At 42.9% G+C, this 26873-nt stretch overlaps 1 protein-coding gene across 1 annotated transcript in view; it reads right to left on the bottom strand.

The window, feature by feature from the left end:
- Positions 1 to 2614: 2614 nt before the first annotated feature.
- Positions 2615 to 26873, bottom strand: part of LOC146462559 (uncharacterized) — a 29295-nt gene continuing 5036 nt past the window's right edge. Inside the window, exon 2 of the mRNA XM_085085319.1 lies at positions 2615 to 23415. Coding sequence (XP_084941445.1) covers positions 3147 to 23321 — 20175 coding nt within the window. The 5' untranslated portion in view covers positions 23322 to 23415 and the 3' untranslated portion in view covers positions 2615 to 3146. The remainder of the gene's footprint in view (positions 23416 to 26873) is intronic.

Here is a 26873-nt window from a genome sequence, read left to right as displayed (position 1 = left end):
GAAAGCCATTAAATATTGCGCTATATACCACACTTTTTTACCCCCCTTTGATTCTCTCGCTTATGGTATTAAATAGTCAAACCGTTCGAAAAAGAAAACAGCCTTTACAAATTTCATACTGAGAAAAACTTTTCAGACAAACAACGCAAAGGTGAAAGAACTTCTCAGTAGCTTTCATTTAAGCGGTGGGGGAAATTTTACGATTTTATTGAGACTCGAAAGTTAGAACCACTTTACACAGCGTAAAAACCAGCACCACAAAAAAGTACTGCTCAGTAGCTCTCATTTGCATGAACTTAAACAGAAAAGTAATCAATACCCCTAAAAACAGCACCTTTATTTTGCATGTAAATTAACATGACAGGTGTACGCATGAACAACAACATGGCGGAACATAAACAGTATTTTTTAAAGAGATTAGCATTTGCCCAATGTGGTTGCATTTCATTTCTGGGTCAAAACTTGATGTACATTTTCAGCGCCACCCAGTCGGAGCTATTAACGGAATGCCCCGAGGCTAGACTCACAATATATTATTAAGTATATACTAAGGATGAAAAGCGGATTGTATTCAATATATAACTGGTGCCAATAAATAAACCTGTGTGTACAATGTAACGATCAAAGTAACGGTCAGTGTTTGCGTGTACCAGTTTATGAAATCTACTATCAGGGGGAGGGGAAAGGGGGAGGTGAAGACCGATAAAATGGTCACATAGTTATTATTGGCACTGCTTATTTTGTAGAGCACTGCCACGACGACTTTGTTGTACTTTAATCACAATTACTAAAATATTTGACAAAGAACCATTCGCTAACATGAGATTGGTCTTACAGAACCAGGATGAAGAACTTCCTACAGCCAGTTTTTAGCGACTTCTATAAAATACACAGGAAGAACTTGAAAAAATTGGCCATTTTTTTCAAGTTGCAATCCGTTCCCATCCTAACCACCCGCAGCCAAACATAATTGATACTAGTTTCCGTGCACAAGTAGAGGTATTGTTGATAAAACTGAACCATTATTTTAACGATTCCATCGATTCATAAATGGTTTTTGGCCACTCAAAGTAACACTAAAATAGGTGATACTGCCCCTTTAAGATGTGTACAAGGAGTGGGTTGATGCCTCCCCTCAGCAAGGTTTTCGTCGACTTTTCTACAAGTAATCTCTTATTTTTCTTAATCTTCCTGTTAAGGACATCGAACACGTCCGCACAAAAACTGCTCGTCCTGCGTGTGCACATGGCTTCTCCTCGATAAGGCGGTGATATTCGCGCACGCTCAAGTGTTTTCGCTTGATGTGCACTGTACCTGGGGAAGATCAGAGATTTCCCTGGGAAGATAAGAAATATCCCTGGGGGAGGTAAAAGATATCCCTAGGAGAGGTGGGAGACATCCCTAGGGAGATTAGAGACTACTCGTACCTTAAGCTTATAATCCCCGCTATATTCTTTTGGGCTGCTTTGGGGGGAGCTTCATGATAATAACTGCTAACATCATTTAAAATCACAAACGTACGTCTCTCCGCCGACTTTTTCCTCCTTTCTCGTGTTCCGTTCACATGAACACGTATTAAAATGCAAACTTTCTAAAGTAGTCTCCAGTGTGGGATTTTTGAAAACAGAAACCTTTCTAAATGCATGCGCGTAGATACTGCAAAAGCTAAAACAAACTCAGAAGGGAAAATTTACTTTGGGTGCTGTGCTTTGTCCACACGAATTCTTTTCCAGAATGCAAACTTTGAAAAGGTTACCAGACCTAAGGCCCCGTTCACACGCTGTACCTCTCAAGCGCCCTACCGAATACATTTTCCTTCCTGTGTTGGTTTATGCGGCAAGCTCTGTCGTGCCTTGAGATTTTGCCGTGCTTAAGTACAATCCCAAAGGGTACAAAACAATGGTTGAAAGGAAATAGACAGAAGGCTAAAGGCTGGAACATACCGATTTGCTGTCTCCCCTTCCCTTGGATTCCAAGGGGATGGGGTGGAGGGGCACAGGCTACAATTTTTTTTCGTGCACATTACGCGCTGTTTTAGTTTTCTCGAGTATAAGCTCCTAGAGTGGACTGAATACAACATCATGGGCTACTGCCGAACCACCATTTAACCAATGAAACAGCGAACAACGTGAAAAACAGTCAAAACTCGATGCATAAACGTGTTCTGGTCTGTAAATTTTACATATTTCGCACTTTATCTAAAACTAAAAGGTCGGCACGGAACAGAAGATTTAAAGGTAATCGTGACTATCCAATGTACAAGATTGCGTGATGCACCAAGAACGTAATACTCATGTCACGCAAGAAAATGGCGGCTGATGCGCGCCATGAGCAATGTTACGTGTTCCGTACTTGTTTAAATCGATCATCATTCGCAATTCAGTGATTCAAATGGCTTGTTATAATTTCTTTTGCACGAGTGTTAAGGGTAAGATTAGAAGATAATGCGAACTCGTCAATACTTCCCGTTCCCTGCAAATACTCGGTCTATTTCTGATCATGGCAGACGGTATGTGTGTCCAGGTGCGAATCGAAGTAACTGATAAACAGAAATTCTCAAAGTAGATGCTGTTTTACTAACTTTAACCGTAAAAAAATAACATTCGAGCCAAACGCACTTTTGCAATATTCCATATCCAAAACGATCTGCATTAATACTATGTGATTATTTACAATGTTCAAATAGCAAATGAAGAGCGTGTAAAGGTCAAGCTTATTTTGGAGGAATCCGATATAAAAGCAGAACTTCTGCACTCGAAGTGTTCACATCTATTCATTGCAATGTAAAAGTGTCCCCAATGTGTTGAATCCGGAAACCTTAACGAAACCGCATCTCTTTCCTTTCCTAGTTTGAGTAGCGCGTAATTGTTGCGAGCATTAGGATCCTTGTTCCACTAAACTTTTACGGTATATCATAGCAGATTGTATCTATTATCTAGTACCTATATTCATTTTCACTTTTTCTACGTGTGTAGAACTGTGTCTTCTTGATGTTTTGAACATCAGGACGAGGTGCATGATATTATCTATTTTGTAGCATCCGTATATTTAAACTTCTACGTGTATAGTAACTGCGTTGTATTGAAGTTTTGAACTCATCACATGGTGCCTGTTTTGAGTTTAAAACCACTGTTCAGCACTGCGTTTCAGTGAAATCCTGCAGGAATAACGAGCTTTCCAGGAACCTTTTTCTCGTGCTGGTTCTCTTGTATTTGCCGAAATTGCACTTGGGCGGTTGGCAGCGTGTTTGTTTGAGATGTCAGTACTGATTTGTGCTCTCCACTTGAACTGATAGTGTGCGCTTTCCATGCCCGTCTATCGCCCTTCGATTCTTGAGCTTCGATGGAATAGCTGTGAGACCCATAATCAGGTATGACCAGTTTGCCAGGTGGAGAGCCATCCTCAGGCTTTCCACGTCGTTGTGTTGTTTGGGTTTGAAGGAACGGCAGTTTATCTTCTGAAAACTGGTTTCTTGAGGGTAGAGGTAATGCTCTTATCTCTTCGCGTGTCAGTGAGTGTGTCATCCACTTGTTCTCCTCTGTCGGAGGCGGTGATTCTTCGTGCACGTGAATAGAAGAGCCGTGCTGATCAAAATCAAGAATAACAAGTTTTCCAGATTTTGAGCGATGGGACATTTCCACTGACTCCGGGTCTTCTGTGCAAACAAATTGAAGCTTCCCTGTTGAGAGCCTTTCGGTTGCAGATGACTCTTCTCTTATCAGTTTTTCACTCATTACACTTTGCTTTAACCTCTGGTCAGCATGGCGTTGCTCGGTTTTTTGATCTTCAAACCCTTCTTGAACATCGAAGGAATAAGTGTGAACACCATAATCAGGAATAGTAATTCTTCCCGGTGGAGAGCAATGCGATATTCTAGCCGACTGTGTATCATGCTCAGTTTTTTGAAGTACAGACTCTTCATGAACGTCGAAGGAAAGCCTATGAACACCATAATCAGGAATAGCAATTCTTCCCGGTGGAGAGCAATGCGATTTTCCAGCCGACTGTGTATCATGCTCAGTTCTTTGAGGTACAGACCCTTCTTGAACATCAAAGGAAAGCGTATGAACTCCATAATCAGGAATAGCAATTCTTCCCGGTGGTGAGCCATGCGATATTCTAGCCGACTGTGTCTCTTGAACAAACTGGAATTTGTTCGCCGAAAGTTCTCTTCTTGGACGGGTCACCTCGGTTCTAACCTCTTCATCCGTGTTTCTTTCAGGTTCCCACTTAAGCAAATAGCTTTTCTCCATTTTAGAGGGCGTGCGTGGAACTTCTTCAACCTCGACAGAGAAATTTTGGTGACTAAAATCTGGAATAACAAGTCTGCCGGGTGAAAAGCCGTCACTCGTATCAACACGCCGTGTTTCTTGCTTTCGAATAAATTCCACTTTATCTTCTGAAAGCTTGCTCCTAACAGGTAGTGGCACTGTTCTGAGCTCTTCTCGTGTCATGGAATGTGTAATCCATTCCTTGGCATTGCGTTTCTGGCCTTTTGGAGGCGGTGACAATTCATGTACTTCGGTAGAAGATCTTTCCTTATTGAAACCCGGAATAACAACTTTTCCAGGCTTTGAGGCCTGCGACATTACTACTGACGGGGTATCTTGTGTGTTGATAAATCGGAACTTTAGTTGTGACAAATTTTTCGTTTGAGGAGGAACGTCTGTTCTCAGTTCTTCGTGTGTTGTGGTCTCTGTTATCCATTGATGAGCATTCAATTTATCCACCTTTGGAGTGGGTGAGGTTTCATGTACTTCAACAAAAGAGCTATGCTGATTGAAGTCCGGAATGGCAAGCTTTCCAGGTATATAGTTAGAGGATGTTCTACCTGGCTGAGTTTCCTGAGTTTGTACAAACTGGATTTTTTCAGCTGATAACCTGTTTATCTGAAGAGCCTTTCCTGATTTTCGCTCTTCGTGTGTCGTGGTCTGCGTCCCCCCGACTCGTAGAGACAGGTCAACTTTCTTAGCGTCATCTGAAAAGCTATGCGCGTCAAAATCTGGAAACACCAGTTTTCCAGGCTGTTTCTTTTCGCGAATGTGGATAAGCCCCATTTTCTCAGCTGAATGTTTGTTCACCAAATGTCCAACATTCGATCTTGGTACCTCGTGTGACGAACGTTCTGCTATCCATTCAAGAGAATTACCTTCCTGTAATTTAGAAAGCCGTGGGGCTTCTTCAACCTGAATAACACAGACACCATCATTTACGTCCACCGTCACCGGTTGATCAGATGAAGATACATCCAGTTTTACAATTTCACATCCTTCCTGATACTGGAGAAATTGCTTCTTCTCTCCTGGCGACTTCATGGCTTCTTCTTTAATATTCACTGTTGTCCATTCTTCGCCATTAATATTCTCAACGTTTGGAGCAAATGGTAGTTCTCCTCCTTCGAAGGAAGAACTGTTTTGGAACAAACCGGGTATGACTAGCCTCCTGGGTGACGACACATGACGATTTTCAACAGTATGTGTTTCCTGGTCGTGCAGAAATTCCATCTTGTCTATCGAAAGCTTATTTGTTGTAGAGGAAATTTCCGATGGCAATTCTTCTTGTCTTATCGTCTGTGTTATCCATATTTCCGAATTGATTTTGTCAACATTTGGAGACGATTTGGGTCCTTCTACTCCTTTCGAAGAACTGTCCTTATGGAACTCTGGGATGACCAGCTTACCGGGTGAGGAGACAGGAAGTTTTTCAACTCGGTGTGTTTCGTGATTATGTAGGAATTGCATCCTGTCTGCCGAGAGCTTCTTTGTTGGAGACGGCAGCTCTGATCTGAGATCTTGTTTTATGCTCTGTGTTATCCATTGTTCCGCCTTAATTTTCTCAACTATTGAAGGCGATGCTGGTTTGACTTCTTCTTCAAACGAACGGTCGTTATGGAAGTCTGGGATAACCGCCTTCCGAGGCGACGAGACAACAACTTTTTCAACATGCTGCGTACGCTGATTCTCTAGAAATTGCATGTTTTCTGAAGAAAGCTTATTTCTTGGACAAGACACTTGTTCATACGCTCGAACCTCTCCACCTTTTATGATCTGCGTTATCCATATTTCCGAATTAATTTTCTCAACTTCTGGAGGCGATAAAACTTCTTCCACTTCTATAGAACAGTCCTCCTGGAGAAAGCTAGGAATCAAAAGCTTACCGGGTGACGAGACGTCACGTTTTTCAATTCGCTGTGTTTCTTGATTGTATAGGAATTGAATCTTCTCGGCCGAGAACTCCTTTCTTGTAGGCAGCAGTTCTGATCTCACCTCTTCTTGTTTTAAGCTCTGCATTATCCATTGTTCTGCATTGATTTTGTCAACTTTTGGACGCGACGGTAGCTGCTCTCCAGAAGAAGTGTCCTTGTGAAAGTCTCGTATGTCCAGCCTACGAGGTAACGAGACTTCTACTTTTTTAACTTTCTGTGTTTCCTGATTCGTTAACAATTGCATCTTTTCCGACGACAGCTTACTTGGTGGACTGAGTGGCAATTCCGATCTCACCTCTTCTTCTTTTACAGTCTGCGTTATCCAGTCCTGCACATTGCGTTTCTCCACCTCTGCAGGCTTGGATACTTTTTGTTCTTCTACGGAAGAGGATTCCTGGTTAAAGTTTGGAATGACAAGCTTACCAGGTAACGAGACATGAAGTTTTTCGGCTCTTTGTGTTTCTTGATAGTGTACAAAGTGCATCTTGTCTGCCGACAGCTTCTTTGTTGGAGGTGGCAGTTCTGATCTGAGCTCATCTTGTTTATTGGTCTGCGTTATCCATTGTTCCGCATTGATTTTGTCAACTCTTGGAGGCGAAGGCATTCCATCTTCTTCCACGGCAGAACTGTCCTTATTGAAGTCTGGGATGACCAGCCTTCCCGGTGACGAGAAATGAACTTTTTCAACTTGCTCTGTTTCCTGATTCGTTAAAAATTGCATCTTTTCCGACGACAGCTTACTTGGTGGACTGAGTGGCAATTCTGATCTCACCTCTTCTTGTTTTACGGTCTGTGTTATCCATTCCTCCACATTGCGTTTCTCCACCTCTGGAGGCTTGGATACTTTTTGTACTTCTACAGAAGAGGATTCCTGGTGGAAGTTGGGAATCACAAGCTTACCAGGTGACGAGACATGAAGTTTTTCGGTTGGCTGAGTATCTTGATTGTGTAGGAATTGCATCTTGTCTGCCGACAGCTTCTTTGTTGGAGGTGGCAGTTCTGATCTGAGCTCATCTTGTTTATTGGTCTGCATTATCCATTGTTCCGCATTGATTTTGTCAACTTTTGGAGGCGACGGTAATCCATCTTCTTCCACGGAAGGACTGTCCTTATTGAAGTCTGGGACGACCAGCCTACCGTGTGACGTGACATGAACTTTTCCAACTTTCTGTGTTTCCTGATTGTGTAAAAATTGCATCTTTTCTGACGACAGCTTACTTGGTGGACTGAGTGGCAATTCCGATCTCACCTCTTCTTGTTTTACGGTCTGCGTTATCCATTCCTGCACATTGCGTTTCTCCACCTCTGCAGGCTTGGATACTTTTTGTTCTTCTACGGAAGAGGATTCCTGGTTAAAGTTTGGAATGACAAGCTTACCAGGTAACGAGACATGAAGTTTTTCGGCTCTTTGTGTTTCTTGATAGTGTACAAAGTGCATCTTGTCTGCCGACAGCTTCTTTGTTGGAGGTGGCAGTTCTGATCTGAGCTCATCTTGTTTATTGGTCTGCGTTATCCATTGTTCCGCATTGATTTTGTCAACTCTTGGAGGCGAAGGCATTCCATCTTCTTCCACGGAAGAAGTGTCCTTATTGAAGTCTGGGATGACCAGCCTTCCCGGTGACGAGAAATGAACTTTTCCAACTTGCTCTGTTTCCTGATTGTGTAAAAATTGCATCTTTTCCGACGACAGCTTACTTGGTGGACTAAGAGGCAATTCTGATCTCACCTCTTCTTGTTTTACGGTCTGTGTTATCCATTCCTGCACATTGCGTTTCTCCACCTCTGGAGGCTTGGATACTTTTTGTACTTCTACAGACGAGGATTCCTGGTGGAAGTTGGGAATCACAAGCTTACCAGGTGACGAGACATGAAGTTTTTCGGTTGGCTGAGTATCTTGATTGTGTAGGAATTGCATCTTGTCTGCCGACAGCTTCTTTGTTGGAGGTGGCAGTTCTGATCTGAGCTCATCTTGTTTATTGGTCTGCATTATCCATTGTTCCGCATTGATTTTGTCAACTTTTGGAGGCGACGGTAGTCCATCTTCTTCCACGGAAGGACTGTCCTTATTGAAGTCTGGGACGACCAGCCTACCGTGTGACGTGACATGAACTTTTCCAACTTTCTGTGTTTCCTGATTGTGTAAAAATTGCATCTTTTCTGACGACAGCTTACTTGGTGGACTGAGTGGCAATTCCGATCTCACCTCTTCTTGTTTTACGGTCTGCGTTATCCATTCCTGCACATTGCGTTTCTCCACCTCTGCAGGCTTGGATACTTTTTGTTCTTCTACGGAAGAGGATTCCTGGTTAAAGTTTGGAATGACAAGCTTACCAGGTAACGAGACATGAAGTTTTTCGGCTCTTTGTGTTTCTTGATAGTGTACAAAGTGCATCTTGTCTGCCGACAGCTTCTTTGTTGGAGGTGGCAGTTCTGATCTGAGCTCATCTTGTTTATTGGTCTGCGTTATCCATTGTTCCGCATTGATTTTGTCAACTCTTGGAGGCGAAGGCATTCCATCTTCTTCCACGGAAGAAGTGTCCTTATTGAAGTCTGGGATGACCAGCCTTCCCGGTGACGAGAAATGAACTTTTTCAACTTGCTCTGTTTCCTGATTGTGTAAAAATTGCATCTTTTCCGACGACAGCTTACTTGGTGGACTGAGTGGCAATTCTGATCTCACCTCTTCTTGTTTTACGGTCTCTGTTATCCATTCCTCCACATTGCGTTTCTCCACCTCTGGAGGCTTGGATACTTTTTGTACTTCTACAGAAGAGGATTCCTGGTGGAAGTTGGGAATCACAAGCTTACCAGGTGACGAGACATGATGTTTTTCGGTTGGCTGAGTATCTTGATTGTGTAGGAATTGCATCTTGTCTGCCGACAGCTTCTTTGTTGGAGGTGGCAGTTCTGATCTGAGCTCATCTTGTTTATTGGTCTGCATTATCCATTGTTCCGCATTGATTTTGTCAACTTTTGGAGGCGACGGTAGTCTATCTTCTTCCACAGAAGGACTGTCCTTATTGAAGTCTGGGATGACCAGCCTACCAGGTGACGTGACATGAACTTTTTCAACTTTCTGTGTTTCCTGATTGTGTAAAAATTGCATCTTTTCTGACGACAGCTTACTTGGTGGACTGAGTGGCAATTCCGATCTCACCTCTTCTTGTTTTACGGTCTGCGTTATCCATTCCTGCACATTGCGTTTCTCCACCTCTGCAGGCTTGGATACTTTTTGTTCTTCTACGGAAGAGGATTCCTGGTTAAAGTTTGGAATGACAAGCTTACCAGGTAACGAGACATGAAGTTTTTCGGCTCTTTGTGTTTCTTGATAGTGTACAAAGTGCATCTTGTCTGCCGACAGCTTCTTTGTTGGAGGTGGCAGTTCTGATCTGAGCTCATCTTGTTTATTGGTCTGCGTTATCCATTGTTCCGCATTGATTTTGTCAACTCTTGGAGGCGAAGGCATTCCATCTTCTTCCACGGAAGAAGTGTCCTTATTGAAGTCTGGGATGACCAGCCTTCCCGGTGACGAGAAATGAACTTTTTCAACTTGCTCTGTTTCCTGATTGTGTAAAAATTGCATCTTTTCCGACGACAGCTTACTTGGTGGACTGAGTGGCAATTCTGATCTCACCTCTTCTTGTTTTACGGTCTCTGTTATCCATTCCTCCACATTGCGTTTCTCCACCTCTGGAGGCTTGGATACTTTTTGTACTTCTACAGAAGAGGATTCCTGGTGGAAGTTGGGAATCACAAGCTTACCAGGTGACGAGACATGAAGTTTTTCGGTTGGCTGAGTATCTTGATTGTGTAGGAATTGCATCTTGTCTGCCGACAGCTTCTTTGTTGGAGGTGGCAGTTCTGATCTGAGCTCATCTTGTTTATTGGTCTGCATTATCCATTGTTCCGCATTGATTTTGTCAACTTTTGGAGGCGACGGTAGTCTATCTTCTTCCACAGAAGGACTGTCCTTATTGAAGTCTGGGATGACCAGCCTACCAGGTGACGTGACATGAACTTTTTCAACTTTCTGTGTTTCCTGATTGTGTAAAAATTGCATCTTTTCCGACGACAGCTTACTTGGTGGACTGAGTGGCAATTCTGATCTCACCTCCTCTTGTTTTACGGTCTGTGTTATCCATTCCTGCACATTGCGTTTCTCCACCTCTGGAGGCTTGGATACTTTTTGTACTTCTACAGACGAGGATTCCTGGTGGAAGTTGGGAATCACAAGCTTACCAGGTGACGAGACATGAAGTTTTTCGGTTGGCTGAGTATCTTGATTGTGTAGGAATTGCATCTTGTCTGCCGACAGCTTCTTTGTTGGAGGTGGCAGTTCTGATCTGAGCTCATCTTGTTTATTGGTCTGCATTATCCATTGTTCCGCATTGATTTTGTCAACTTTTGGAGGCGACGGTAGTCCATCTTCTTCCACGGAAGGACTGTCCTTATTGAAGTCTGGGACGACCAGCCTACCGGGTGACGTGACAAGAACTTTTCCAACTTTCTGTGTTTCCTGATTGTGTAAAAATTGCATCTTTTCTGACGACAGCTTACTTGGTGGACTGAGTGGCAATTCCGATCTCACCTCTTCTTGTTTTACGGTCTGCGTTATCCATTCCTGCACATTGCGTTTCTCCACCTCTGCAGGCTTGGATACTTTTTGTTCTTCTACGGAAGAGGATTCCTGGTTAAAGTTTGGAATGACAAGCTTACCAGGTAACGAGACATGAAGTTTTTCGGCTCTTTGTGTTTCTTGATAGTGTACAAAGTGCATCTTGTCTGCCGACAGCTTCTTTGTTGGAGGTGGCAGTTCTGATCTGAGCTCATCTTGTTTATTGGTCTGCGTTATCCATTGTTCCGCATTGATTTTGTCAACTCTTGGAGGCGAAGGCATTCCATCTTCTTCCACGGAAGAAGTGTCCTTATTGAAGTCTGGGATGACCAGCCTTCCCGGTGACGAGAAATGAACTTTTTCAACTTGCTCTGTTTCCTGATTGTGTAAAAATTGCATCTTTTCCGACGACAGCTTACTTGTTGGACTGAGTGGCAATTCTGATCTCACGTCTTCTTGTTTTACGGTCTCTGTTATCCATTCCTCCACATTGCGTTTCTCCACCTCTGGAGGCTTGGATACTTTTTGTACTTCTACAGAAGAGGATTCCTGGTGGAAGTTGGGAATCACAAGCTTACCAGGTGACGAGACATGAAGTTTTTCGGTTGGCTGAGTATCTTGATTGTGTAGGAATTGCATCTTGTCTGCCGACAGCTTCTTTGTTGGAGGTGGCAGTTCTGATCTGAGCTCATCTTGTTTATTGGTCTGCATTATCCATTGTTCCGCATTGATTTTGTCAACTTTTGGAGGCGACGGTAGTCTATCTTCCTCCACAGACGGACTGTCCTTATTGAAGTCTGGGATGACCAGCCTACCAGGTGACGTGACATGAACTTTTTCAACTTTCCGTGTTTCCTGATTGTGTAAAAATTGCATCTTTTCCGACGACAGCTTACTTGGTGGACTGAGTGGCAATTCCGATCTCACCTCTTCTTGTTTTACGGTCTGCGTTATCCATTCCTGCACATTGCGTTTCTCCACCTCTGCAGGCTTGGATACTTTTTGTTCTTCTACGGAAGAGGATTCCTGGTTAAAGTTTGGAATGACAAGCTTACCAGGTAACGAGACATGAAGTTTTTCGGCTCTTTGTGTTTCTTGATAGTGTACAAAGTGCATCTTGTCTGCCGACAACTTCTTTGTTGGAGGTGGCAGTTCTGATCTGAGCTCATCTTGTTTATTGGTCTGCGTTATCCATTGTTCCGCATTGATTTTGTCAACTCTTGGAGGCGAAGGCATTCCATCTTCTTCCACGGAAGAAGTGTCCTTATTGAAGTCTGGGATGACCAGCCTTCCCGGTGACGAGAAATGAACTTTTTCAACTTGCTCTGTTTCCTGATTGTGTAAAAATTGCATCTTTTCCGACGACAGCTTACTTGGTGGACTGAGTGGCAATTCTGATCTCACCTCTTCTTGTTTTACGGTCTGTGTTATCCATTCCTCCACATTGCGTTTCTCCACCTCTGGAGGCTTGGATACTTTTTGTACTTCTACAGACGAGGATTCCTGGTGGAAGTTGGGAATCACAAGCTTACCAGGTGACGAGACATGAAGTTTTTCGGTTGGCTGAGTATCTTGATTGTGTAGGAATTGCATCTTGTCTGCCGACAGCTTCTTTGTTGGAGGTGGCAGTTCTGATCTGAGCTCATCTTGTTTATTGGTCTGCATTATCCATTGTTCCGCATTGATTTTGTCAACTTTTGGAGGCGACGGTAGTCCATCTTCTTCCACGGAAGGACTGTCCTTATTGAAGTCTGGAATGACCAGCCTACCGGGTGACGTGACATGAACTTTTTCAACTTTCTGTGTTTCCTGATTGTGTAAAAATTGCATCTTTTCCGACGACAGCTTACTTGGTGGACTGAGTGGCAATTCTGATCTCACCTCTTCTTGTTTTACGGTCTGTGTTATCCATTCCTCCACATTGCGTTTCTCCATTTCTGGAGGCTTGGATACTTTTTGTACTTCTACAGAAGAGGATTCCTGGTGGAAGTTGGGAATCACAAGCTTACCAGGTGACGAGACATGAAGTTTTTCGGTTGGCTGAGTATCTTGATTGTGTAGGAATTGCATCTTGTCTGCCGACAGCTTCTTTGTTGGAGGTGGCAGTTCTGATCTGAGCTCATCTTGTTTATTGGTTTGCATTATCCATTGTTCCGCATTGATTTTGTCAACTTTTGGAGGCGACGGTAATCCATCTTCTTCCACGGAAGGACTGTCCTTATTGAAGTCTGGGATGACCAGCCTACCAGGTGACGTGACATGAACTTTTTCAACTTTCTGTGTTTTCTGATTGTGTAAAAATTGCATCTTTTCCGACGACAGCTTACTTGGTGGACTGAGTGGCAATTCCGATCTCACCTCTTCTTGTTTTACGGTCTGCGTTATCCATTCCTGCACATTGCGTTTCTCCACCTCTGCAGGCTTGGATACTTTTTGTTCTTCTACGGAAGAGGATTCCTGGTTAAAGTTTGGAATGACAAGCTTACCAGGTAACGAGACATGAAGTTTTTCGGCTCTTTGTGTTTCTTGATAGTGTACAAAGTGCATCTTGTCTGCCGACAGCTTCTTTGTTGGAGGTGGCAGTTCTGATCTGAGCTCATCTTGTTTATTGGTCTGCGTTATCCATTGTTCTGCATTAATTTTGTCAACTCTTGGAGGCGAAGGCATTCCATCTTCTTCCACGGAAGAAGTGTCCTTATTGAAGTCTGGGATGACCAGCCTTCCCGGTGACGAGAAATGAACTTTTTCAACTTGCTCTGTTTCCTGATTGTGTAAAAATTGCATCTTTTCCGACGACAGCTTACTTGGTGGACTGAGTGGAAATTCTGATCTCACCTCTTCTTGTTTTACGGTCTGTGTTATCCATTCCTCCACATTGCGTTTCTCCACCTCTGGAGGCTTGGATACTTTTTGTACTTCTAAAGAAGAGGATTCCTGGTGGAAGTTGGGAATCACAAGCTTACCAGGTGACGAGACATGAAGTTCTTCGGTTGGCTGAGTATCTTGATTGTGTAGGAATTGCATCTTGTCTGCCGACAGCTTCTTTGTTGGAGGTGGCAGTTCTGATCTGAGCTCATCTTGTTTATTGGTCTGCATTATCCATTGTTCCGCATTGATTTTGTCAACTTTTGGAGGCGACGGTAGTCCATCTTCTTCCACGGAAGGACTGTCCTTATTGAAGTCTGGGATGACCAGCCTACCGGGTGACGTGACATGAACTTTTTCAACTTTCTGTGTTTCCTGATTGTGTAAAAATTGCATCTTTTGCGACGACAGCTTACTTGGTGGACTGAGTGGCAATTCCGATCTCACCTCTTCTTGTTTTACGGTCTGCGTTATCCATTCCTGCACATTGCGTTTCTCCACCTCTGCAGGCTTGGATACTTTTTGTTCTTCTACGGAAGAGGATTCCTGGTTAAAGTTTGGAATGACAAGCTTACCAGGTAACGAGACATGAAGTTTTTCGGCTCTTTGTGTTTCTTGATAGTGTACAAAGTGCATCTTGTCTGCCGACAGCTTCTTTGTTGGAGGTTGCAGTTCTGATCTGAGCTCATCTTGTTTATTGGTCTGCGTTATCCATTGTTCCGCATTGATTTTGTCAACTCTTGGAGGCGAAGGCATTCCATCTTCTTCCACGGAAGAAGTGTCCTTATTGAAATCTGGGATGACCAGCCTTCCCGGTGACGAGAAATGAACTTTTTCAACTTGCTCTGTTTCCTGATTGTGTAAAAATTGCATCTTTTCCGACGACAGCTTACTTGGTGGACTGAGTGGCAATTCTGATCTCACCTCTTCTTGTTTTACGGTCTGTGTTATCCATTCCTCCACATTGCGTTTCTCCACCTCTGGAGGCTTGGATACTTTTTGTACTTCTACAGAAGAGGATTCCTGGTGGAAGTTGGGAATCACAAGCTTACCAGGTGACGAGACATGAAGTTTTTCGGTTGGCTGAGTATCTTGATTGTGTAGGAATTGCATCTTGTCTGCCGACAGCTTCTTTGTTGGAGGTGGCAGTTCTGATCTGAGCTCATCTTGTTTATTGGTCTGCATTATCCATTGTTCCGCATTGATTTTGTCAACTTTTGGAGGCGACGGTAGTCCATCTTCTTCCACAGAAGGACTGTCCTTATTGAAGTCTGGGATGACCAGCCTACCAGGTGACGTGACATGAACTTTTTCAACTTTCTGTGTTTCCTGATTGTGTAAAAATTGCATCTTTTCCGACGACAGCTTACTTGGTGGACTGAGTGGCAATTCCGATCTCACCTCTTCTTGTTTTACGGTCTGCGTTATCCATTCCTGCACATTGCGTTTCTCCACCTCTGCAGGCTTGGATACTTTTTGTTCTTCTACGGAAGAGGATTCCTGGTTAAAGTTTGGAATGACAAGCTTACCAGGTAACGAGACATGAAGTTTTTCGGCTCTTTGTGTTTCTTGATAGTGTACAAAGTGCATCTTGTCTGCCGACAGCTTCTTTGTTGGAGGTGGCAGTTCTGATCTGAGCTCATCTTGTTTATTGGTCTGCGTTATCCATTGTTCCGCATTGATTTTGTCAACTCTTGGAGGCGAAGGCATTCCATCTTCTTCCACGGAAGAAGTGTCCTTATTGAAGTCTGGGATGACCAGCCTTCCCGGTGACGAGAAATGAACTTTTTCAACTTGCTCTGTTTCCTGATTGTGTAAAAATTGCATCTTTTCCGACGACAGCTTACTTGGTGGACTGAGTGGCAATTCTGATCTCACCTCTTCTTGTTTTACGGTCTGTGTTATCCATTCCTCCACATTGCGTTTCTCCACCTCTGGAGGCTTGGATACTTTTTGTACTTCTACAGAAGAGGATTCCTGGTGGAAGTTGGGAATCACAAGCTTACCAGGTGACGAGACATGAAGTTTTTCGGATGGCTGAGTATCTTGATTGTGTAGGAATTGCATCTTGTCTGCCGACAGCTTCTTTGTTGGAGGTGGCAGTTCTGATCTGAGCTCATCTTGTTTATTGGTCTGCATTATCCATTGTTCCGCATTGATTTTGTCAACTTTTGGAGGCGACGGTAGTCCATCTTCTTCCACAGAAGGACTGTCCTTATTGAAGTCTGGGATGACCAGCCTACCAGGTGACGTGACATGAACTTTTTCAACTTTCTGTGTTTCCTGATTGTGTAAAAATTGCATCTTTTCCGACGACAGCTTACTTGGTGGACTGAGTGGCAATTCCGATCTCACCTCTTCTTGTTTTACGGTCTGCGTTATCCATTCCTGCACATTGCGTTTCTCCACCTGTGCAGGCTTGGATACTTTTTGTTCTTCTACGGAAGAGGATTCCTGGTTAAAGTTTGGAATGACAAGCTTACCAGGTAACGAGACATGAAGTTTTTCGGCTCTTTGTGTTTCTTGATAGTGTACAAAGTGCATCTTGTCTGCCGACAGCTTCTTTGTTGGAGGTGGCAGTTCTGATCTGAGCTCATCTTGTTTATTGGTCTGCGTTATCCATTGTTCCGCATTGATTTTGTCAACTCTTGGAGGCGAAGGCATTCCATCTTCTTCCACGGAAGAAGTGTCCTTATTGAAGTCTGGGATGACCAGCCTTCCCGGTGACGAGAAATGAACTTTTTCAACTTGCTCTGTTTCCTGATTGTGTAAAAATTGCATCTTTTCCGACGACAGCTTACTTGGTGGACTGAGTGGCAATTCTGATCTCACCTCTTCTTGTTTTACGGTCTGTGTTATCCATTCCTCCACATTGCGTTTCTCCACCTCTGGAGGCTTGGATACTTTTTGTACTTCTACAGAAGAGGATTCCTGGTGGAAGTTGGGAATCACAAGCTTACCAGGTGACGAGACATGAAGTTTTTCGGATGGCTGAGTATCGTGATTGTGTAGGAATTGCATCTTGTCTGCCGACAGCTTCTTTGTTGGAGGTGGCAGTTCTGATCTGAGCTCATCTTGTTTATTGGTCTGCATTATCCATTGTTCCGCATTGATTTTGTCAACTTTTGGAGGCGACGGTAGTCCATCTTCTTCCACAGAAGGACTGTCCTTATTGAAGTCTGGGATGACCAGCCTACCAGGTGACGTGACATGAACTTTTTCAACTTTCTGTGTTTCCTGATTGTGTAAAAATTGCATCTTTTCCGACGACAGCTTACTTGGTGGACTGAGTGGCAATTCCGATCTCACCTCTTCTTGTTTTACGGTCTGCGTTATCCATTCCTGCACATTGCGTTTCTCCACCTGTGCAGGCTTGGATACTTTTTGTTCTTCTACGGAAGAGGATTCCTGGTTAAAGTTTGGAATGACAAGCTTACCAGGTAACGAGACATGAAGTTTTTCGGCTCTTTGTGTTTCTTGATAGTGTACAAAGTGCATCTTGTCTGCCGACAGCTTCTTTGTTGGAGGTGGCAGTTCTGATCTGAGCTCATCTTGTTTATTGGTCTGCGTTATCCATTGTTCCGCATTGATTTTGTCAACTCTTGGAGGCGAAGGCATTCCATCTTCTTCCACGGAAGAAGTGTCCTTATTGAAGTCTGGGATGACCAGCCTTCCCGGTGACGAGAAATGAACTTTTTCAACTTGCTCTGTTTCCTGATTGTGTAAAAATTGCATCTTTTCCGACGACAGCTTACTTGGTGGACTGAGTGGCAATTCTGATCTCACCTCTTCTTGTTTTACGGTCTGTGTTATCCATTCCTCCACATTGCGTTTCTCCACCTCTGGAGGCTTGGATACTTTTTGTACTTCTACAGAAGAGGATTCCTGGTGGAAGTTGGGAATCACAAGCTTACCAGGTGACGAGACATGAAGTTTTTCGGATGGCTGAGTATCTTGATTGTGTAGGAATTGCATCTTGTCTGCCGACAGCTTCTTTGTTGGAGGTGGCAGTTCTGATCTGAGCTCATCTTGTTTATTGGTCTGCATTATCCATTGTTCCGCATTGATTTTGTCAACTTTTGGAGGCGACGGTAGTCCATCTTCTTCCACAGAAGGACTGTCCTTATTGAAGTCTGGGATGACCAGCCTACCAGGTGACGTGACATGAGCTTTTTCAACTTTCTGTGTTTCCTGATTGTGTAAAAATTGCATCTTTTCCGACGACAGCTTACTTGGTGGACTGAGTGGCAATTCCGATCTCACCTCTTCTTGTTTTACGGTCTGCGTTATCCATTCCTGCACATTGCGTTTCTCCACCTCTGCAGGCTTGGATACTTTTTGTTCTTCTACGGAAGAGGATTCCTGGTTAAAGTTTGGAATGACAAGCTTACCAGGTAACGAGACATGAAGTTTTTCGGCTCTTTGTGTTTCTTGATAGTGTACAAAGTGCATCTTGTCTGCCGACAGCTTCTTTGTTGGAGGTGGCAGTTCTGATCTGAGCTCATCTTGTTTATTGGTCTGCGTTATCCATTGTTCCGCATTGATTTTGTCAACTCTTGGAGGCGAAGGCATTCCATCTTCTTCCACGGAAGAAGTGTCCTTATTGAAGTCTGGGATGACCAGCCTTCCCGGTGACGAGAAATGAACTTTTTCAACTTGCTCTGTTTCCTGATTGTGTAAAAATTGCATCTTTTCCGACGACAGCTTACTTGGTGGACTGAGTGGCAATTCTGATCTCACCTCTTCTTGTTTTACGGTCTGTGTTATCCATTCCTCCACATTGCGTTTCTCCACCTCTGGAGGCTTGGATACTTTTTGTACTTCTACAGAAGAGGATTCCTGGTGGAAGTTGGGAATCACAAGCTTACCAGGTGACGAGACATGAAGTTTTTCGGATGGCTGAGTATCGTGATTGTGTAGGAATTGCATCTTGTCTGCCGACAGCTTCTTTGTTGGAGGTGGCAGTTCTGATCTGAGCTCATCTTGTTTATTGGTCTGCATTATCCATTGTTCCGCATTGATTTTGTCAACTTTTGGAGGCGACGGTAGTCCATCTTCTTCCACAGAAGGACTGTCCTTATTGAAGTCTGGGATGACCAGCCTACCAGGTGACGTGACATGAACTTTTTCAACTTTCTGTGTTTCCTGATTGTGTAAAAATTGCATCTTTTCCGACGACAGCTTACTTGGTGGACTGAGTGGCAATTCCGATCTCACCTCTTCTTGTTTTACGGTCTGCGTTATCCATTCCTGCACATTGCGTTTCTCCACCTGTGCAGGCTTGGATACTTTTTGTTCTTCTACGGAAGAGGATTCCTGGTTAAAGTTTGGAATGACAAGCTTACCAGGTAACGAGACATGAAGTTTTTCGGCTCTTTGTGTTTCTTGATAGTGTACAAAGTGCATCTTGTCTGCCGACAGCTTCTTTGTTGGAGGTGGCAGTTCTGATCTGAGCTCATCTTGTTTATTGGTCTGCGTTATCCATTGTTCCGCATTGATTTTGTCAACTCTTGGAGGCGAAGGCATTCCATCTTCTTCCACGGAAGAAGTGTCCTTATTGAAGTCTGGGATGACCAGCCTTCCCGGTGACGAGAAATGAACTTTTTCAACTTGCTCTGTTTCCTGATTGTGTAAAAATTGCATCTTTTCCGACGACAGCTTACTTGGTGGACTGAGTGGCAATTCTGATCTCACCTCTTCTTGTTTTACGGTCTGTGTTATCCATTCCTCCACATTGCGTTTCTCCACCTCTGGAGGCTTGGATACTTTTTGTACTTCTACAGAAGAGGATTCCTGGTGGAAGTTGGGAATCACAAGCTTACCAGGTGACGAGACATGAAGTTTTTCGGATGGCTGAGTATCTTGATTGTGTAGGAATTGCATCTTGTCTGGCGACAGCTTCTTTGTTGGAGGTGGCAGTTCTGATCTGAGCTCATCTTGTTTATTGGTCTGCATTATCCATTGTTCCGCATTGATTTTGTCAACTTTTGGAGGCGACGGTAGTCCATCTTCTTCCACAGAAGGACTGTCCTTATTGAAGTCTGGGATGACCAGCCTACCAGGTGACGTGACATGAGCTTTTTCAACTTTCTGTGTTTCCTGATTGTGTAAAAATTGCATCTTTTCCGACGACAGCTTACTTGGTGGACTGAGTGGCAATTCCGATCTCACCTCTTCTTGTTTTACGGTCTGCGTTATCCATTCCTGCACATTGCGTTTCTCCACCTCTGCAGGCTTGGATACTTTTTGTTCTTCTACGGAAGAGGATTCCTGGTTAAAGTTTGGAATGACAAGCTTACCAGGTAACGAGACATGAAGTTTTTCGGCTCTTTGTGTTTCTTGATAGTGTACAAAGTGCATCTTGTCTGCCGACAGCTTCTTTGTTGGAGGTGGCAGTTCTGATCTGAGCTCATCTTGTTTATTGGTCTGCGTTATCCATTGTTCCGCATTGATTTTGTCAACTCTTGGAGGCGAAGGCATTCCATCTTCTTCCACGGAAGAAGTGTCCTTATTGAAGTCTGGGATGACCAGCCTTCCCGGTGACGAGAAATGAACTTTTTCAACTTGCTCTGTTTCCTGATTGTGTAAAAATTGCATCTTTTCCGACGACAGCTTACTTGGTGGACTGAGTGGCAATTCTGATCTCACCTCTTCTTGTTTTACGGTCTGTGTTATCCATTCCTCCACATTGCGTTTCTCCACCTCTGGAGGCTTGGATACTTTTTGTACTTCTACAGAAGAGGATTCCTGGTGGAAGTTGGGAATCACAAGCTTACCAGGTGACGAGACATGAAGTTTTTCGGTTGGCTGAGTATCTTGATTGTGTAGGAATTGCATCTTGTCTGCCGACAGCTTCTTTGTTGGAGGTGGCAGTTCTGATCTGAGCTCATCTTGTTTATTGGTCTGCATTATCCATTGTTCCGCATTGATTTTGTCAACTTTTGGAGGCGACGGTAGTCCATCTTCTTCCACAGAAGGACTGTCCTTATTGAAGTCTGGGATGACCAGCCTACCAGGTGACGTGACATGAACTTTTTCAACTTTCTGTGTTTCCTGATTGTGTAAAAATTGCATCTTTTGCGACGACAGCTTACTTGGTGGACTGAGTGGCAATTCCGATCTCACCTCTTCTTGTTTTACAGTCTGCGTTATCCATTCCTGCACATTGCGTTTCTCCACCTCTGCAGGCTTGGATACTTTTTGTTCTTCTACGGAAGAGGATTCCTGGTTAAAGTTTGGAATGACAAGCTTACCAGGTAACGAGACATGAAGTTTTTCGGCTCTTTGTGTTTCTTGATAGTGTACAAAGTGCATCTTGTCTGCCGACAGCTTCTTTGTTGGAGGTGGCAGTTCTGATCTGAGCTCATCTTGTTTATTGGTCTGCGTTATCCATTGTTCCGCATTGATTTTGTCAACTCTTGGAGGCGAAGGCATTCCATCTTCTTCCACGGAAGAAGTGTCCTTATTGAAGTCTGGGACGACCAGCCTTCCCGGTGACGAGAAATGAACTTTTTGAACTTGCTCTGTTTCATGATTGTGTAAAAATTGCATCTTTTCCGATGACAGCTTACTTGGTGGACTGAGTGGCAATTCTGATCTCACCTCTTCTTGTTTTACGGTCTGTGTTATCCATTCCTCCACATTGCGTTTCTCCACCTCTGGAGGCTTGGATACTTTTTGTACTTCTACAGAAGAGGATTCCTGGTGGAAGTTGGGAATCACAAGCTTACCAGGTAACGAGACATGAAGTTTTTCGGTTGGCTGAGTATCTTGATTGTGTAGGAATTGCATCTCTTCTCCCGACAGCTTCTCTGTTGGAGGTGATAATTCTGTTCCGATTTTTTTCTGGTTTATGCTCTGCATTATCCATTGTTCCGCATTGATTTTTATAACTTTTGGTGGCGATGGTAGTTGATGTACTTCTACTGAAGAAGCGTCGTTGTGGAAGTCTTGAATGACGAGCCTACCGGGTGACGAGGGATGTTGTTTTTCAATTTTCTCTGCCCCCTGGTTCCGTAAAAATTGCACCTTTTCCGACGAAAGCTTATTTGTTGGAGGGTGCATGACCGATCGGAACTCTTCCTTTGTTATGGTATGCGGTATCCATCCTTTTATGTTGCGGTTCTCTATCTTTTGGTCAGTGCATAGGGTTTGCCCTGGTGAATTAGTGATTTCGCTGTTTGAGTTCCTAATTTCAGGTTGCTTTTGTGAGGAAATATCCATCTCTGGAACTCGATTTGTTTCTTGTTTGTTAAACGCTTTCACTTGATCTCCTGTCATCTGGTTCGTTTTAAGCAATGTTTCTTCGATCGTGTGTTCACTTGTTGTTGTGTATGTTGTCGACTTCACAGTATTGCGTTTTTCCATGTTTGATTGTGATGATATTTGTCTATCTTTCATGGAATTGTGATACTGAGTGAAATCGGTTGTTTGTAGTTTTTCAGGTGTGGTGAGCCGTAGGGTGATATTTGGAGGTGTGTCTAGGTGTTGATGGAGTTGGATTTTCTCAGTTGACAGTTTATTTGCCAGAGCGGGTCGTTCTACACTGAGTTCTTTTTTTTCTTTGGTATGTGTAATCCAGTCGTCAGAATTTCGTTTCTTCATCTTTGGAGGAGCAGAGGCTTGTATGATAACGCTTTGCTGAGTTGAGTGTCCTTTGGCTTGTGGGTCCTCGGACATCATGGCAAATGCTTTCTCTGGTTGGCTTGGCAGGTTCTTGGCTGACAGCTGTTTCTTCGATTGTGTATCGGACGTGGGTGAAGAGTGTCGTTTGGTATTTTCTACATGATCTCCCTTATTGATGCTCGTTGTTTGTTTATTGAAGTGTATAGTACCCTGTCCTTGTCTTTCGGTTTGGTCCCGTATCGCAATTTTTATTCCTGTAGTGTGGGCTTGTTTTCCGTTTGTCAGCAGATGTTGCTCGTTTTCTATTGCCGTTTGGGTTTCAGATTTCTCTCCGTTTTGGTGTGTTTGTGAGACAGTTTTGATGTCGATCTTAGTCGCACGTTTCGTAACATTTTCAAGGATGGCAATACTATCCTGCACTTTGTAAGTGTAGCTGGTTGTTGACCCACTTTTAGTAGAGGTTTTTGATACCTGTGTTGAATAAAACGTATCTCCTCGATCCTGTCGTATGTTCGTTAGTGAATGCTGCGAACCAAATTCAATAGGAGAGTACTTCCTGGTCTTCATTTCACTGAAAGTAGGAGGCTGAGAGAAACTCTTGCTGTGATAAACCTGTGAACCTCTCTTGTCTTCCTCAGATTTTCCTTCACCTCCATGTATGTTCTTCGAATCTCGTCTGTTGGTTTTTTCGTCACTTACAGTCGTTGTTGTGACACCTGTGTGCGTTTGAACTTTGACCTCTGTAGGTGCCCCTCCCGTTGTTGTACGACATGTCCAGATGACTTGAGTTGACGTTTTTGCTGTACATTCTTCTGAATCATCAGTGAGGTCGTTGCTGGAAACTCTGAAGGCAATTTTACTCATTGGATAGTTAGTGTCAGGGTCTACTGTTTGCAGTGGTGTGGTGTCCATTCTGAAAGAACGCGTTTCTGTAGTTTCTGTGTTGGTGTTATGGACATGTTGGCCGGGTGAAGAATGCAGCACAACTGTTCGTGTCCCAAACTGAGACATTGTTTTTGTAGTCGGAGTGACGCTAGCTGAGAACAGGGATGCCTTTCACTGGCTTTGGAGCTTGTGCGTTGTTACACAATCACAGTGTGTTGAGCTGCGGAATACAATGTATTTGTATGAGTACGTTTCTTCAAACGAACAGAAAACTAAGTTCGCAACTTCATTTTGGGAAACTCTGAAATGTTGGCAAACTAGTATTTTTAGGTGATAAACCTCCACAGGCACGAAGTTTTTCTGAAATCCCAATCAGGTGTCGATAGGTAGCAATTGTTTCGATAACTTTTACTTTAAATAATGTTTTTTGATAAATGTCCCACATTCTTTTTCGACATACTAAAATGTAAACGATGATGGATTAGAGAATTAACTCTGTTGTGTATGTTAAGAACCTGTGAACCTCCTACTGAGCATTTAGCCCTAGTAAGGAAATAGGAGGCTGCACGAGGCAAAGAAAGAAATCTTTGACCTCGGCGGAAATCGAACCCACGAACTCCGGATTGATCGTAGGTTGCTCCACCGACTGAGCTACGAGGCTAGTCGGGAGCCAGTCGTGGGTGATTGTGGTGGTAAACGTGAAGGGTACAAATGAATGTTGTGGCGCTAGCACTAAGGACACACATGATGGATCAGAGAATTAACTCTGTAGTGTGTGTTAAAGTGCTAAGAGAACCCATGAAATTCGTACTGTGCGGTACCCTTGTAAGCAGATGGGAGACCGGGGGTGCTTACCAGTTACATGGAAAACCCGGAAATTCCAGTTGGGAAATCAAATGGTACGCATCATTCCATTTGGAGTACTTCTGAAATTATGGGCTTCTGGTCAAAGTGATGCATTTTTATGCATGTTTATTACTCCTTTTGGGATTTACAGCTTATGTTCGTACATTTTGCATGTTATCCATCTTCTGTTAAGACAAGCTAAATCATTTCCTATTTATGCGGAAAACTTCTATCCGGGTGGTTTGCGTAAATGGCAAGCACCCCGGACGTCAAGTTTCGCAGGTGACCCACAAATCAAGCATTGGGATATTATTGGCTCAAAGAAACATCAAACGCGTGACAAACGTTCACAGGTCAAACACAAATTTTCCAAGTCAAGACTTGTTCGAAAAGTTGCCAAGAATATAGATGCTGGTTAAATATTACAACAGTCTACCAACATACTTGACGACGAGATTCTTCACTGTAAAATGTCACTGAAACATGAAAACTCGAGGGCCAAGAATATCAATTTATGCCACTTACGGCGTGAAAGTTTTGGAAAATGTTAATTTGTAGATTGGTGTACAATTTTCGACGTTTGGCTGGCTCTCATTTTCTTTATTTAAAAATAAAATATCTTCTTGCTGTTTAAAAAGGCCGTCGATAAAACCAGGAACATGGGACATTCTGGAACATTCCGGAACACGAAAAAGATAACAATAAAAAATTAAGATACAAAAAAAAAAAAATGAAATAAAATAAAAATAAAGGAAAAAATGAAAAAAAGCGTGTGTATATTTATATAAAATGAAATTACATTATATCCGAAGGAAATTCATATAAGAAGAAGTACGGAGTAGGTGGGACAGTAGGATAAATGGGGTTTTGTAACTGACCACACTGAATGAAGGCGCAAATACTTTTCCGCCATTTGCAGCACGTGTTTATCGTCCGCTGCGCCAGAAATGGATCATTTATTCCAGCCCGGCTGGAATACGCGAATGAGCACGGAACACCCTCAGGCGTTTCTCGATCGTATTTTCTCCTTTCGTTTTGCGCGAAACCCCTCCTTCAAAACCAATTATTCGGTAAATGGAAGGGGGATTTGTAGCTCCAAACCAGCCAAAGTAGCGTATTTTCTTTAGCCGTAAATGACAGTTCGCTTATGGTTAAGACACAGAGACAGTCAGGCGTCTTTTACTGACAAATAATTATGGTTACACCCACATCTTGCGACCGGGGGTAGCGCGCTTTTTGAAACTCTTGCCGAATTTCAGACCAAAATATGTGATTTTTCCTAACCTATTTCAGACACGACCTTCTTGTCGATTGAATACCATCCAAATTCTCCAAATGATCATGTTAACCCGCTAGAAACAGACAAGAAGCTAAATTGGTTCAAAGACCGATATGAATATGTTAAACATGTGAGTAGAATTTCGTTAGGCCTTCCAACTCCATTACTCGTGAAAACTATAGCCAAAAGTGGTCAATATCTATGCACTACTTCAACTGATTTCAAAACATACCTTTGCTAGAATGGACACCGTTTGTGTAGTTTCAAACCACGCAAAATACAGTATGTGTTTAACCCGTAGCTAACTGCTCGCTTATGGTTGAGACACCGGAACACCAATGCTTCTTTTACTGGCAAATTAAGGCTGCACCTGCATTTCAGATGTTATTCCTTTTATTTACTCCAATTGGTTTCTTCACTAATTGCTTTCAGATAGCGCCTTACAAATAAAATTTTCAAGCGGCAAATGTTGTTTTAAAACATCTCTTCTAGTGAAGACCTTACCTGATAATTAAATATATATCGCGAAATTTTGGCTCTGCATGCAAACGTCGTCTTAAAGACAACATTTAATTTTAATCATTTAAGTTTAAGTGGGTTCCTCATAACCCAAATTGTTAAAAAATAGGTTTTCTTCAAACCTTGCATGTGAATTACACTTTGTCCGGTTACTTTAAAAAATACGATTGTCTTAGGCCTTAAACGCTTTCTTCCTCTGTTTCCAGCAGGGTCCCTTGGTTGGCAAAAATTGAATTTTTGGTAGTGAAAAAAAAATGCAAAATTTTAACAATTTTGATAACTTCTCACAACACTAAAAAAATTGCTCCAAGGCTAAATACTACGATTCGTGGATAATAATATACGCACAAGACTTCCTTGTATTAAAATATTACTAATATTTCTACATAATTGTTTCAAGTAGTAAAAACAGCACTTGAACTTTTTCCCAATCAACCTTCACAGCTTGTAAAAAAAAAGAAGGAAAAATGGGTGCACAAAAATGCATGTAAACCAATAGTGAGAAATCCTACAACAATGCCCTTGTGGTTATGAAAAGACAAAGACTTCTTATCATAAAATAAAATCGTGCGGCCAGATGGTTTCAAGACCCTGGCGCTGCTTCCAAATACTAGCATTTCTCAATTATGCAAAATATGAGCTTCAACCTTTGCATGAACCTCACAAGGAAGTATGACTTGAAAAACGCTCTCCAAGATAAAGAAAAAAACTGACATAGTTTCACAATACAGTACATGCAATTTTATGTTTGCACTCCAGTAAATAGCTTGATGACTCCTCTCTGAGACTGTGAGGAATATTGGATTAGATGGAATCTGATTACCAAAAGCCAAGATTGTTTACTTTAGCGCTTCAAAAAACCTTAGAAGCAAAATACAAACTCGCTTCGCTTTGAGATGAAAAATTTTGGCCATTGTTCATGGCCGCTTTTTATTTAAAAGTACAAAACTTAAGATAATAACTGACTAATGATGAGGGAACAATAAGGAATTTAAAGCTCTACCAAAGATGATGGCTTCGATCGCTTTAAGATG

This window comes from Pavona decussata, unplaced genomic scaffold, assembly GCF_977016875.1.
Source record: "Pavona decussata unplaced genomic scaffold, jaPavDecu1.1 SCAFFOLD_186, whole genome shotgun sequence".
NCBI classification, from domain to species: domain Eukaryota; kingdom Metazoa; phylum Cnidaria; class Anthozoa; order Scleractinia; family Agariciidae; genus Pavona; species Pavona decussata.
The sequence above is the reverse complement of the archived record's forward strand: the minus strand, read 5'-3'. Positions and strand labels throughout refer to the sequence as shown.